Below are 14,066 nucleotides of genomic sequence, written 5' to 3'. Positions count from 1 at the left end.
TACACTTTTCCTCTATTTTCCCTACCTCCTTATGATTTTTCCCAACAAAGCCCTGTCTTCACCCACCATACCGAGTACTTCCTCATTTGTTTTCTTCTCCGTCCATTTCACCTTCTCCATTCTTCTCCACACCCACATTTCAAAAGCCTCCAGTCTACGTCTATCCTCCTCCTTCAATGACCACGTTTCCGCGCCGCACATAGCTACGCTCCATATCAAACTTTTTAAAAGTCTTTTCTTAATATCCTTACTCAACGTCCCTGTCATCAACTCCCTACTCCTTGTGAAAAGCCTCTTTGCCTAGCGCTATTCTTCTCCTTACGTCCCTACTGCTTTGACGATGTTGGTCCAAAACACTACCTAGATACGTAAACTGTTCTACCTGCTCTAGTTTTTGCCCTTCTATTTTAATGTTTAGCTTAGGCTTTTTCTTTCTGGAAAATCACATAACCTTTGTTTTATTAATACTTATTCTCATCGTATATCTATCGCATTGAATTTTGAATTCACTCAGCAATACTTGCATTTCCTTGGCTGACTGGGAATTCATAACGTTATAACCACCATTAACTTTTTGTGAAAAAATATACCAATATTTTGATCAACTAGGTGACCATCGACAGGAGTGAGAGTTTGACAGCTGAGAAGACAACGGTAACAAAGTACTTGACCATGAGCAGTACAGAGTTCCACTATAAATTGACTTTGGCCATAGAATCGTGACTTAAAAACCCACAGTCAATAGGTCATACCTTCCTCGTTTCATAGGACATTATACTCTCTTTTGTCCAATGTGGAGTCAAAACTATGATTTAATTAACTTAACTGCGACGTTTTGTTTCAATACTTAATATGTACCATTAAAAAACAAGTCTGTAATATTACCCTGTTAATATGATTGACCATCTACTCACCGTTTTTCAATCGGCCGATAACCGGGCCAGCATGTCTCTTGACGCAATCATCCAACTTAGGGTTATACCTTCCGCATACCTTTATGTAATCAGCTGCGAAGGGAAAAATGAAATTACTAGGCATGTCATAGGTGAGCATATACGTGGAATGTGTAGTTTGTGTAGTGGAGTTGGCAATTGCCTCAGAGTTAATAATTAATAGATTTAATTTGGCATTTTTGGTCAGAGCTTCTTATTAAATAACCTTTATTTTAGTGGAAACGACTGTCGCAAGTGTTCTAAAGCATTTGGAACGTGTGTCCCCGCGGTTTTAGTTTTAATGACTGGTGTTAATGTGGTGAACAATAAGAGAGAAATTGTATTTTATTTATTTCAGAAATATACCTTCAGCAAGTGGGTACATTAAGAAAATAACGCCGTGATGCAACAACCTGGTAGGCTAAAATAAATTGATTAGGACATGGTCTATCCATTCATTGCTCCCTGTTACGAACCACGGACAAAGATTGGGTATATTGCTTTAATTCTTATGATTTTCTGGTTATATTCGCTGTATTTCGCTATATTAGCTCGTCTTTTTTATTGCCTAAATGATTTTTGCTCTTGCTATGTGATCGAATACCAAGTTGGAAGGCTGTATCCAGAGAGCAGAGGGCATTCAAATTTAATATTTTTTGCTAATTCAAAAAATTAAGCCTTCTTCCTAATTAATACAATGGTTTAGATTCTGGTGACATGATTAATTTGCTTTTTACTTTCCTCCGACTTCTAAGGCGCTAGATTACATTCTGGCAAAAAAAGGGATTACATGACTTCATGTACATTCATGCCAGTAACAGTATTCAATTCTGCGAAATTTGAGTGAACTATTGGAGAGTCCAATGGACTTAATCAATAACAGCTCTACAGATTCGAAATAAACAATATCCATTTACATATTTCACTGCATATTAACTATCTATTTCAATACTAATTTTTACCTTATATTTATCGACATTTTCTGTTTACGTGTAGGCTAAGGATTTATAAAAAAAATAATTTTACCGAAAAAAATGGTTGTATTTGTTCGTTCTTTCTGTATCTACTATTCCAGAGTAAAAAATATATCTGTATTCATTGAGCAACATGTGTTGTTATACCGTAGGAATGCATATACTTGGACATCCCCTCTGCAAGTATAATGCCGCAGACTCTTGCATACCTAATATTACGCAAGGTTATAAGGGTCAGTCACTTCGCCGATTCAAATAAAACAATCAGAAAACGAAAAGCCACGATTTTCTATTCGACCATTCCGTTTCACATAACGCGCGCCCTACTTTCTGCATCAGGCGCATGCGCAAACCTGCTGGTTTCCGCTGGGCTTAGGTCGCTTTGACACACTTCGTAACTATACACTTTTGCATTCAAATCGTCTAATTGATTACCATGAAGCGCTTCTCACAGTGTTGAAAGTGTTGTGAAACCAAAAGTTAACTTAAACTTTTTGAGACTATTAGAGATTTTATTTAAGGCTATGGAATTATAAATTAACCAGAATAACAATTGTTGATCATGCATGTTGTAAGGGTCAGATAAAAAATAAAAATGAGCATTTTTCCTCAATAACCCAAAATTCAAGATGTTCCAACTTTTGTATTTTTGAACCCTGTCTATAAAAGTATCTTTCTCCACCATTGATTAAAGTACATATAAATGTTTTTGCATATTTGACTACACTTATATATTTTAAAATATATAAATCGATTTTAATTGAATATTAATGTACTGACGCGAAATACGATGCCTACCCCAAAGTATGATATGAAAAGGAACTATTTGTTAAAAAAAATTCATAAAAACTCTTCAACTCTACACGTAAATGGTACGCAATATGAGAGCCAAGCCCACGTAATCTGTGTATGCTGCACTGGTAGCATTTAATTCCGAAAAAATGCAATCGGATTAAAGATGAGATCAAAACGAAGATATTATCAGTCGATAAGATATTTGCGAATTTCCAAGCTTCCATATCCAAAGTTGAATTCCCTTCCCAATTATACAGCATAGTAAAAGAGATTAAAATATTACTTATTGATTCATGTATTTAATTGTAAATATAATTTTCATTAGCTTCAAAGAAAATAGATTTGGAATAAAAGTTTTCATACAGGTATTCTTATTGCCTTATGTACGTCGGAGTGATCATATAGGTAATTTTCAGCATTTCAGTGCCAAATTATCTTTTAAATAAATGACCATATAGGTCGGCTTGGTGCTGCGGCTGGTGTACCGGGTACGCAGGGGCGGTGGCGGAATATTTCATTTAAATCCCTATCCCTACTTCGAATGCCCCAAAATCGAAGGCACTTCAAAATTAATGCCGTCGTCCGTCTGATGGGACATTAAATTGTGAACTCCACTGGCGTCTTCCGTTATTAGTTCGCTAACGCTCACGCTGCTCTCCACCCTTCCCTCAATTCCCTGAAAAATGTACCTATTCCGAATGACTCATCTTTGTCTTAATGGCGTAAATGACTTAGCATGTCGTTAGCCTCCAATAATTAACTACTATGACAAAAATGCATCTTACCATGTGCAGGAGGCAATATAGGGCAGAGGGTCCAGTTATTATTTCAGACTCGCAAACCCTGAAAAAATTCCCCAGGGGATTTGGAAAAAAATTTCGAGCTACGCGAAACGTCGTTCATCCGAGAGAAAGCACGGTCTCACGAATACTCACGCAGCGATTGCCCGAGGGCAGCGATTCCAAAAAGGAACAGGATCGCCAACGCCAGGGTCAGCTCAACGACGGGGCAACACTTCCTCATTGTGTGCTGTGGGCGTTCCTAGGGTGTTGTTCTTCCAGGGTCGGGCCGGGCAGACCTCCTTGGGCCCTCCGTCTTTAGTTGGGGTGCGGGTCCGGAGTAGTGTATCGTAGAGAGCGAACAGCCGGCCTGCCTGTCGGTTCGTCCACCCCGCGGGACTCCCAACCAACCTACTAACCGCCATAAGCGCTCACCCGGCTGGCTCACTCCGACCACCGCTCGGAAACCTTTCCCTCTCAATTACTCTCGCAGCCGCGCGGGGATGGTGCAATCTTCCTCCGTCACTGCGAAAGCCTAGCGCGTTGCGGCAACCAAATAACTGACTCGAAATGGGATAGGTATTACGTGCGTGTGTACGGCGTTGGGTGCGGTATTACAAAATACTTCATAATACAAAACTGCGAGCTGTTACTCTGGGTTGCTCCGGAGAGGATATTCGCTGATTTCCAGGGTGAGGACCTTACTTTGGCGTGGGTATTGTGGATGTTTTAGTGCTCTGAGAAGTACCTGAAGAATGTATGATGAAGCTGTTCACCACGGTATTTCAGGGCGTCACTGAAAGGAACTACGGATGTATATTGTACGGCAAATCATGCGTTAGGAATGCCTTCAAGTTCTAATTTGTTTCTGGAATGATAGTAGATGGTAAATGTGTTTGTGATTAAAATACGCGGTCACTCTTTATTGATACAAGACGTAGATGGTAGCACCTAGTGGTGCACATAGTTTTTCATTAACTACCGCTAGAGCGAGAATCGGTTTCAAAATAAAAATTATTTCTTTGAGTGCACAAAAAGAGTACGTCATCCATATATTTCAATGGCGTGGTTTGAAATACACTAAAATTCATTATCAATTGAGTGAGACATGCAGTAATGGTTTTGAGGATGTGAAAAATGTGTCTTTGTAGGGGTAACAGTTCAAAGGCGACCGGATGTGGTTTCACAACGAATCAAAGAAGCCTCGATCACGAATAAGCCGGTTTTTCCTGAGGTTAAAAGGGACCAGCCATACAGACGCGTTCTCAGCGACCATGAAATCATGGCGTTGACTTTGTAAAAACTGTGCATCTCTACATGGGTTGTTTGTACTAAGAAGTATCAGGAGTTTCAACTATCTGTTGTAAGTAGATACTCAGAAATAATTAGGATACTTAATGGTTAGAAAACACCTCATAGGTGCGGTATTACAAAATAAAAACATCAAAGCAAATAAATACGAGGGTCATCCGGAAAGTAGTACCCGTTCGTGAAATAAAGACACAAAAGTAAATATTAACAAACATAAAAAATTTTATTTGAAAGAGGATACTTTAAACTACTTCTCAACATAATCTCCAAGCAAATTAAGGCATTTGTCATAACGTGTGACAAGTTTCTGTATTCCTGCTGCATAGTCCTTCGCCGCCAGCTCATTGAGATACGCGAGGGACCCATCTTGCACAAATTTTTGCATAATGCAGATGGTGTTTAACAATTTCATGAACAATTGTTCGAGAAACATTGGGAAAATGCTCACAGATGTCATCAATTGTGACGCGCCGATCGTTCCTCACGAATTCGTCAACTGAGCTCACCAGTTGGTCTGTAATGACAGACGGTCTCTCCGAACGCTCATCGTCGTGTGTGTTCCCCCTCCCCATGTTGAAGTTGCGACACCACCGCCGAACAGACTACTCGTCCATTACATTGTCTCCATACACCTCCTTTAATTGGCGATGAATATCACATGGGCGAACGTTTCTTGCATTGAGGAATTTAATCACTGCCCTCACTTCACAACTGGCGGCGTTCTCAATTTTTTTAAACATTGTAAACAATCACAGAAACAACACAGGCAATGCTAGCGTCACGCAACTTGGCTCAGAGAAGGCAGACAAGCCACTGAAGCTATCTGACCTCGTCCAGCGGCTACTCGCGTCGTCAGCACTTCATGCGGCACGAACGGGTACTACTTTCCGGATGACCCTCGTACATCTACCGGGTTAGGATAGGTTTCCGACTTATCTATGAATCCATTTTTGTCTTGCGGTTCATTGAGGTGATCTCCCGTGGGCTCACTCAGTAGTGTTGCTAGCGTGATATCTTCACTCAAAATCGCCTCCCTACTGTGAGAAGAGGCCTTTGCAGCCGAATTTCTATAACAGGCGCCTATACCTTCAGTCTACCCTTCGACCTTTCTAATGTGGGCGACTCTCAGGAGCAGCTATTAATTGTCTCGCCAGCATAAAAGGCCATCAGAACACTCAGGTCCTTCCCCTACGTGAAGTTTGCAGCCTGCGGGGAGAATAAATTGCGTGTAGACGTCTAATAGTTCGTATTCCCCAAAAAAAATTAATTTTTTAATTTGTCCTCGGGAGGAATTCCGATTAATGGAACTGACCAAGGGATTGTGATTAATTCTGAGTCAATAAATTCATATTATTAAGAGCATTCGGACAAACGTTAAATTATTAAAGGAAATGAATTTGAATATAAGAAGATTTATGACTGAGAGTCTGGGTGGAGACGTAAGTGAGATAACTTCCGAGAACTTAAGAGAGCTCAATGATTGAAAGTTCTCAGAAACTTGATGCTTCTGGAAAGTGAATGAGCGCTCATTTGGGGTTTTTAAAATAGGAATGTCGAGAATGGCGAAGAAATAATAAAGAGAAAATAGGAATAGAAAGAGTTAGAAGAATAATAGATGTCGTTATGTGTAGACCGGAATGGTGGAGGAGGATCTCACTGGGGAAAGAACATAGAGGGTTGGAAATGTAAACAGTAAAAATACTGATAAAATTTATGTGAAAGTCTTGTTTGGAATAAAGAATATTTGGCACCTAGAAAAGATGATTGAAGTGTTCGAAATAAATATGGTCGGAATGATGTGTAAAGATGTCAAGGACACCCCCAAAAGCTGCTATATCGCCGTAAAATATTCTTCTAGGAGAGTTGAAGTTCATATAAATTCAGTGCAATCATTACCGCTCATCTTTACTGGTGGTAATAAAGATCCACTTCATGGCAAATAAATAAGTACCGTCCCTTTGTTAATTGAAAAAGAAAACTAAGTATTTTCTACAAACCTTTTATTTGGGACTAGTTTAAACACATAGGCGTCATCCTCTGGTATCTGAGAGGTACGCTGAATCTAGTTTTACCATTTAAAAAGTTTTTGGATTATGACTAGTTTTCTTCTTTATTTCAAAAATGGATTTCTACGTAGTAAAGCCTGATACCATCAAGTGCAAGTATGGCCCCTCAGACTTCACGAATAAGATCGGAAAAGCCTTGGGAAAGCTATCAAAATTTTAATCTTGGTTTCAAATTTTAATGTAACTTTATTTACATATCATTATTCATCTTCATCCAAGTAAATCCTCTTAGTTTATTTCAAAGTTTTAATTCCTTTCAGAAAGGAAAATGGCAAATATTAATTCTCCTGCAGTTTGAATGTTTTCGTAATAGAAATGAACACAATATTTGGAGATTCTATTCATGACCAGTGAAATAATGTTTTAACAATAAAAATTGGTGATGGAAAAATTTAATAAGTATTCTCACACTTACAAATATTTTGGGGTATTGAATGTCAAGTAAAATACCGCGGCAAAATAATAGTACGCACAGGTACAAGGTCTTTCCTAAAAGTAGTAAGACTTATTTTTTCCCGGATAGCTGGACGGACGGGCAGCGGTTTCTCTGGCTGGATTCGAGGTAGGGGAGTCTTAGGAAAGGCTTGAGGCCAGAGGCAGTTAGCTCCCAGCCTTTGCGGATCGTGAATTGCTCCTTTGCGAAACCTCTACAACGTGACCTCCTTACACTCCATCATGAACCGATTATTGGAACACTACTCGTACTACGCCATCAAATTTTGCGTGAAATTAAGCAAAACCGGGAAAGAGACTCATGACATCCTCAATGCAGCTTATGGTGATAACGCTATCGGGGGTTTTGAGTGACACAAGTTGTTTCGGGAGGATAGAGTAGATGTTGAAGACACCGAACGTTCAAGACGCCCTTCGACTTAAAAAAGTTGCGAAAATCTTGCAAGAGTAAAGTTTTTGTTGAACAGTGATCACAGACTAAGTGACCGCATGGTACCTGATGAACTTGGAATCCCTAAAAGTGATGTGCATCGACTTTTGATCGAAAACATGGGCATGAGGAAGGTTCTTGTGAAGTTGGTGCAGCGAGTACTGTCGGAAAAACAAAAGGAAACTCGCACGGGGATCTGCCAAGAGTTTCTCGACCCCCCTACGGCCCTGACGTTGCCCCATCATACTTCTTCCTATTCTCCGCCTCAAATCTGTGCTGAAAGGACCCCACCACGGCTTGGCGGAAGCGCAAAAACAGGCCGTGACGATGGTGCTTAGCAGGATTCCGGGCACCGCCTTTCAAAAGGCGTACGAGGCCTGGAAAGCCCGCTGGCAGCGGTGTATGGGCGCACAAGGGTGCTGCTTCGAAGACTTTTGAGTGAATGTATCGATTCTGCCAATACATTTTATTAAATCGATGCATTACTACTTCTTTTGGGACAGACTATGTACAAGCCGGATTCCCATTTCAGTCGGGCATAGTCAGGAACAAACCTTTTAATCATTTAGCGCGTATAATGCCTGGGGATAATATTTTAATCATTATTTTGGAAAAAAATATGCATCTTCTATGTCGTCAAATGCAGTATTTTTCAGTTGCAGAATAAATCATAAATTCTAAGAGACAGAAAATCTCAACAGAAAGAAATAATAGCACATTATAGCCCGACAATCGAATTAGATTTTTACGATATAGGGCTAATTTTTAAATCCAGAATCACTTATAAATTAGAAGAGATTTTATTCAATAAAAACGAAGAAAGGGTAGAAAGCTATATATTCCGACAATCCAAGTAGATTGTCAGGATATACATTCATATGGTGTGTCTGACAATTAACTTTGGATGCAGTTTTTCTAGAAATGGAGGAGAAAGGAAAAATGTTTTTTCTCGTAGATAACAATTCCCATCGCTTCATTAAAGAAAACAATGGTTAAACTTAAAGTTTCATAATTTTTTGAAGATATAATGCACAAAATTACATTACTAATTACAATTTATATTTTATCTGAGTAGATTTACATTACTAGGTCAATGGATTATCCAATGTAATAAAATTATCATTTAAATAGTTACTATGTGGATGATGCCATATTAATAACGTAAGTAATGAGATAATTATTATCTATCAAATGAGCCTTGGTCACTGAATATTTGTTCCAATAACAGGTAACAAATATCTTGTCAAAGGAATCGCCTTTCTTGTTGAAACTCTTCCGCTCCATAAAACGTCACATGCAAAGTGACATGTAGGTCTTCTTTAATCCATCTACTTGCCATAGAAAGTAGTCCCTGAGAGTCTCGTGTAGTCTTTGAAGAAAGCATTTTCACATGAGGGTTCTTCTGGATCACCTTAATTCTTTGAGCGCATTAGTTTTATCATATTCTCGTTCTTAAACTTATTTTACACACACACATATATATATATATATATATATATATATATATATATATATATATATATAAATATATCATATATATCATATATACATATATATATATATCCTCGTCCTGGCACGACAGATCACTGTTGTCCAGCAGTAGTTCAACTCATTCCCCAAATCTCAGGGAACAATCTCAGCCTGGGCGCAAACGCAAAATATTTAATCACAGTTCACGGACACTTGGAGACATCTTACCTCCCAAACGTAAGGTTGGACCCGGAATACGATCTTATATTCCATTTGGCATCTAAACACTACGAGTAAGTCTGAATATATGCTCATTGAGCATTTCAATTGGTGCGGTTGAAGTGCGGTCGCCTCGGATGTACCAATTGCCATGTTGCCTTCACAAGCTAGTCTATTCTTATCGTTTGATCGTGGGTGACGCCTTTTCGATCCATATTCCTCGAAGTACTATATGTGCACGTCAAGCATATGTGGGCACTCACTCTTTACACTTTATCTGGGAAGAACTCCTTCACAGGAACTTTACTAGTCAATGCTTTGGTGATGACTTGCATGGCGATTGCGATGGATTCTGCTACTTTTGGTCCGACACTTGTGTTCACGTCTCTCCAGTTTTCATTCATGAATCTGTTCATTTCATCCCCTGTAAATAGAAATTTCGCCTTAGTGAAAGTTAAGTCAGAATAATAGGGAAGATATTGTTCACATTTATGTGCTTTAATTCGTCGTGATCATCCAAAATACTCGAGTTAGGGTTTTATAAAATTAAAGGCTTTCTTCCACCGGTAAAAAAGAAGAAAAAGGTCTTCTTCGGGGAGGTAAATAAAACAGAATTATAGAGTCTTTCTAGTCCTTTTTATGCATGCGGGGAAAGAGTCAGCAACTTTTAAATATTTAAAGTCCAATTGAAGGACTTAGAAAATGTATTGCTTGGGAAATTAATGAATTCCTTGAAAACATGGCTAAAAAATAATTAATTCACTTTTTACCCATCGAATCATTTACAATTATAGCGTGTTCCAGCACTAAAAAAATTTTCCACAGGAAACAGTAGATGAATGTAGCATTTTACAAATAGAATAATAATATTTGTTAGGAAGCGGACAATTCATGGATAAAAATTATAAAATTGACATTGATTTTGATAACATGGAGGCAGGTTGTTATTGGTCATAATTTTGATCAGTTGAGATTGGTGAAAAAAATTTATATTTACTAGAAATTGAAAATTTCCCCGAAAAGGAAAGAAGAGTTCCACTATAGTTCCTAATCGTGAGTTTACATGCTTGTAAGCATTATTACTTTCAAAAAGTTATGGGCATAAAACATAAATATAACTATTGATAATCGAGATTTACACCACCAACCAAAATTACATCTAGGTGTTTGTATCGTGATACACGACAAAGCAAACCACCTTTAAAGAAGAAAACTTAAAATAGTTGTAACATTAATTATGCTACATACGAGTAAATGGTTTCAGGCAATATTAACACTGACATTGATATTTCATTTTCGGCAGCGAAATGAAATGAAATTAAAAACAATTATTGGTCATGTTAGATTTCAACATACCAAGTAGCTTATTTCCATTAAACAGGTTATCCATGTGAATATATACGTTTTGGACAGTGTAATCAATGTTGTTTGCCTTTGGAGCGTAGTATATGTCACCGTCAGACCTCTTCACCTGATCGCACGCTATATCATACGTGAAGTCCAGACCGTCTGAAAATAAATAAAGGAAGAGGTTATTCATTGTGAAGCATAACAGTGATCGGAGTAAATGTTGATGGAGTTGATGTTAAATCAAGATTGTTAGCTGTGAAAATGCTCTCAGAATGATTGGAATTATGCAAAAATTCTAAATGGAGGCGAGTATTTACGTAAACAACGGGGTATATTCATGAAATAATTTGGAGAGCACAACATTTAATTCACTGTGTGAAAAAATACGCACTGACTTTGATTTTTTAATTTCGATCCAATATTAGTTGTAACTTTTTTAGAAAATTAAAACAGATTATTCCATTGATTATCAATTTTATTTTTGCCCATTTCAATAATATTTTGCAATGAATTTTTGGCAAATGAACAGAATTGAACCAAGATACACCGCTTTGGATTTATGAAAAGTATTAAATACCCACCGCATTAATACGTATTTTAAATGCTACAATTGCTAGATATGATTTTTTTCCTTATTTTTAATTTTTTGGTGAAATGTTTTGACTCACTTATGAACACTATGAAAATTTTTACCATTCAAATGTTGTAATTTGAGAGAAACATTACATTAAAGATAGGAGACTGATTTTAATATTATTTGCAAAATCATAATAATCATTATATATATTCGTTGCCTATCTTGAGGTACATCCTGTATGTACATCTTGATGTACATCCTGTATGGATGACTATTGGAAAAGTGCCGTCAAATAACAGTAAAATACTTCTCTTAATAGCATTATTCTGCTAATAAGTTCTCAGATACTGTGAGAGCTCTCTGATTGGTGGAAATTCTTAATGTATAAATGACTTGAACTTGTATAAATGTAGTGAAAAAGTAAAAACCCAAGTTATTTATTCTTCCGTTAAGTGTTTTATGGAACCGCGGACAAATCAACATTTATTAATTAAATTACGTTCTACTTTTACGTTTGTAAGTCGCAACTAGCGCGACACTATTTCCTGTGACATAGGAAATTTAAAACAATCTGGTTATGTAAGTCCATGTACTTTTTACCTACCTTCATTCCTCCCAACATTCTTTTCCTCCTCTACATGTCTATCCCAGCATTCTTCCGTCTATCACAATTTTCAAATATTCCACTGGCAACAAAAAATGCCTAGCATTCTATTTACTTTTCCTCTCATTTTCGCTTTAATGCATTCTCCCTTCAATCGGAGTAAAAACCTACCTCGTTCATTTCCTCCACTAAATGCTGTGAAGGAATTGAAAAATTATAAAGTAAAATTTGTGAGTGGCCAATTTGCTGATAACCTTGAACTGAAACCTTTAGGAATTACTGTAGTCGAAAATTAAATTTCTGTCGAACACCGGTGTTTATCCACTATTTGCACATTTTAAAATACCAATCGGTGACAAATTTTGATAAGTATATATTAGTTTTATTGCTGTCTTAAATTCCAAGCAATCAACCAGTTCATACACACAATATATGGGTCTAGGAGGTACAACATGTGACACTAGATCAGCGTGGGTACTTGCATAGCGTGATGTTAAAATCTCCTTTTCCAACGATGGGGAGAACCAGAATCCTTCCGCTTGCTTCGTACTTTCCAATCATTTGCAGTTCCGATGTGTACAGCTTCCAACGGAAAAAAGTTGGGTCCAAAGTTATCCTGGAAATAAAGAAAGAAAGGAAAAATATTGAGAATTTTTTTTCGAAAGTTTATTCAAATAAACTTGTTAGTTCGATTATTTTTTATCACTTGTGTGTTCTGATGACCCCTAGAGCTGTGCCGGTGGGACCAATGCTCCTGGTAGGGAGGCCAACCCATTCCAGATAGGTTTAAGTGTAGGAGCTAATGAAAGTCGACCGCCGCAGCCTCTGCTTATTAGTGGTTAATGAGGCATCTGAAATGAGGCATCTAAAAAGTGGTGATCCCACTCTCAACAAAACTTAATTCAGAAAGACAGCGGGAAAACATCTCAATTATTAATTCCACGATGTAATGATAGAACCATACATGATGATGAGTCTGATACTCTGGGATTCAGTTCAAATACGCGGAATACGTGCCGGGAAGCAGAGAAGAGACCACGGTCGTCGTCACACAAAATCATTGAACAATGGAATTGATAGCAGAAGGAGAATAAAGATTTTGAACGGAACCCTCTGAAGAGAGACTTGGAATATAAACCCGATGTTGACGACGGAGAAGATAGAAAATATATAAGAGGTGGTATGGTAGAATAAAGGTTGTCATAGAAAGCATTTACAGAGTATAGACACGAACAGCAGTGAATATTGCAGGTGAGACACAGATTATAATTAGTATAGAGGTTGAAGCAGAACCAATGTATTTTATCACTTCTCAATGAGGATTTTTTTATAAACTTGTACCCAAGCAACAGGCTATCCCAAACTTGAGACAAAGGCTTTAATTTTGACTGATCAGGGAACAAATGCAAGGTGCAGCAGCATTATTTGCAATTTTTGTGTCCAATAACTCCTTCAAATTAAAAAGTTATGTTACATAAATAAATTTAATTTACTTATATAATAATTGTTACATCATGAGAAACATAATTCTCGTGGAAGAAAAAAAATACAAATGAGGGATGGGAAGGGCTTAAGGTAGGAAACAGTAATGCTTTAGAAGGGAGGATCGATTACTTCTGTCTAATTTAAGAGTGATTAAGCTTTAGTTAGTCAATCAGTTAATGAAATAGAATGTGCTTGTGAGCATTTCATTTAAATGAAAAGTAATTGTATTTCAGACGACAATTTGAAATATAGTGAGGGGTACAGGTAAATTATTTGTTTGAAGTAAAGAAGCTTTAAAAAAAAAAAACAATCTTCCAGAAAACTTATAAGAAGCCTTAAAATAAACGACCAGCAGAAAAAGTTTATATGAATCATAGCGTTTGATTTTGATTCGAAAAAGTGGTCACGTGGTTACAAACTGAGCATTATTTAAGTTGTGAGTGTGGAGGATAACAGAGAAAGTGAGGTGGACAAAATAGAAGGCAATCGAAGAAGTCCTGTACTTGGTATTTAAGATGCATACTGTAATGAACTTGAATGATTATGATTAGCAATTGACGTATTCGATCGAAAGAGAGGATACTGTTGAGAGAAATTCAGCGAAAACAGGGAGAGTATTTG

General features: G+C 37.4%; 1 protein-coding gene across 1 annotated transcript in view; it reads right to left on the bottom strand.

The window, feature by feature from the left end:
- LOC139686890 (uncharacterized) overlaps positions 1-14,066 on the bottom strand; it is a 49,923-nt gene that overhangs the window by 23,237 nt on the left and 12,620 nt on the right. Inside the window, exons 4-8 of the mRNA XM_071583966.1 lie at positions 12,443-12,576; positions 10,786-10,938; positions 9,702-9,853; positions 3,637-3,742; positions 915-1,007 (exon numbers count right to left, since the gene is read on the bottom strand). Of these exons, the coding sequence (XP_071440067.1) occupies positions 915-1,007; positions 3,637-3,742; positions 9,702-9,853; positions 10,786-10,938; positions 12,443-12,576 (638 nt within the window). The remainder of the gene's footprint in view (positions 1-914; positions 1,008-3,636; positions 3,743-9,701; positions 9,854-10,785; positions 10,939-12,442; positions 12,577-14,066) is intronic.

This window comes from Hetaerina americana, unplaced genomic scaffold, assembly GCF_022747635.1.
Source record: "Hetaerina americana unplaced genomic scaffold, ioHetAmer1.1.p SCAF_15, whole genome shotgun sequence".
NCBI lineage: Eukaryota > Metazoa > Arthropoda > Insecta > Odonata > Calopterygidae > Hetaerina > Hetaerina americana.
This window is presented reverse-complemented; position numbering and strand designations above follow the sequence as displayed.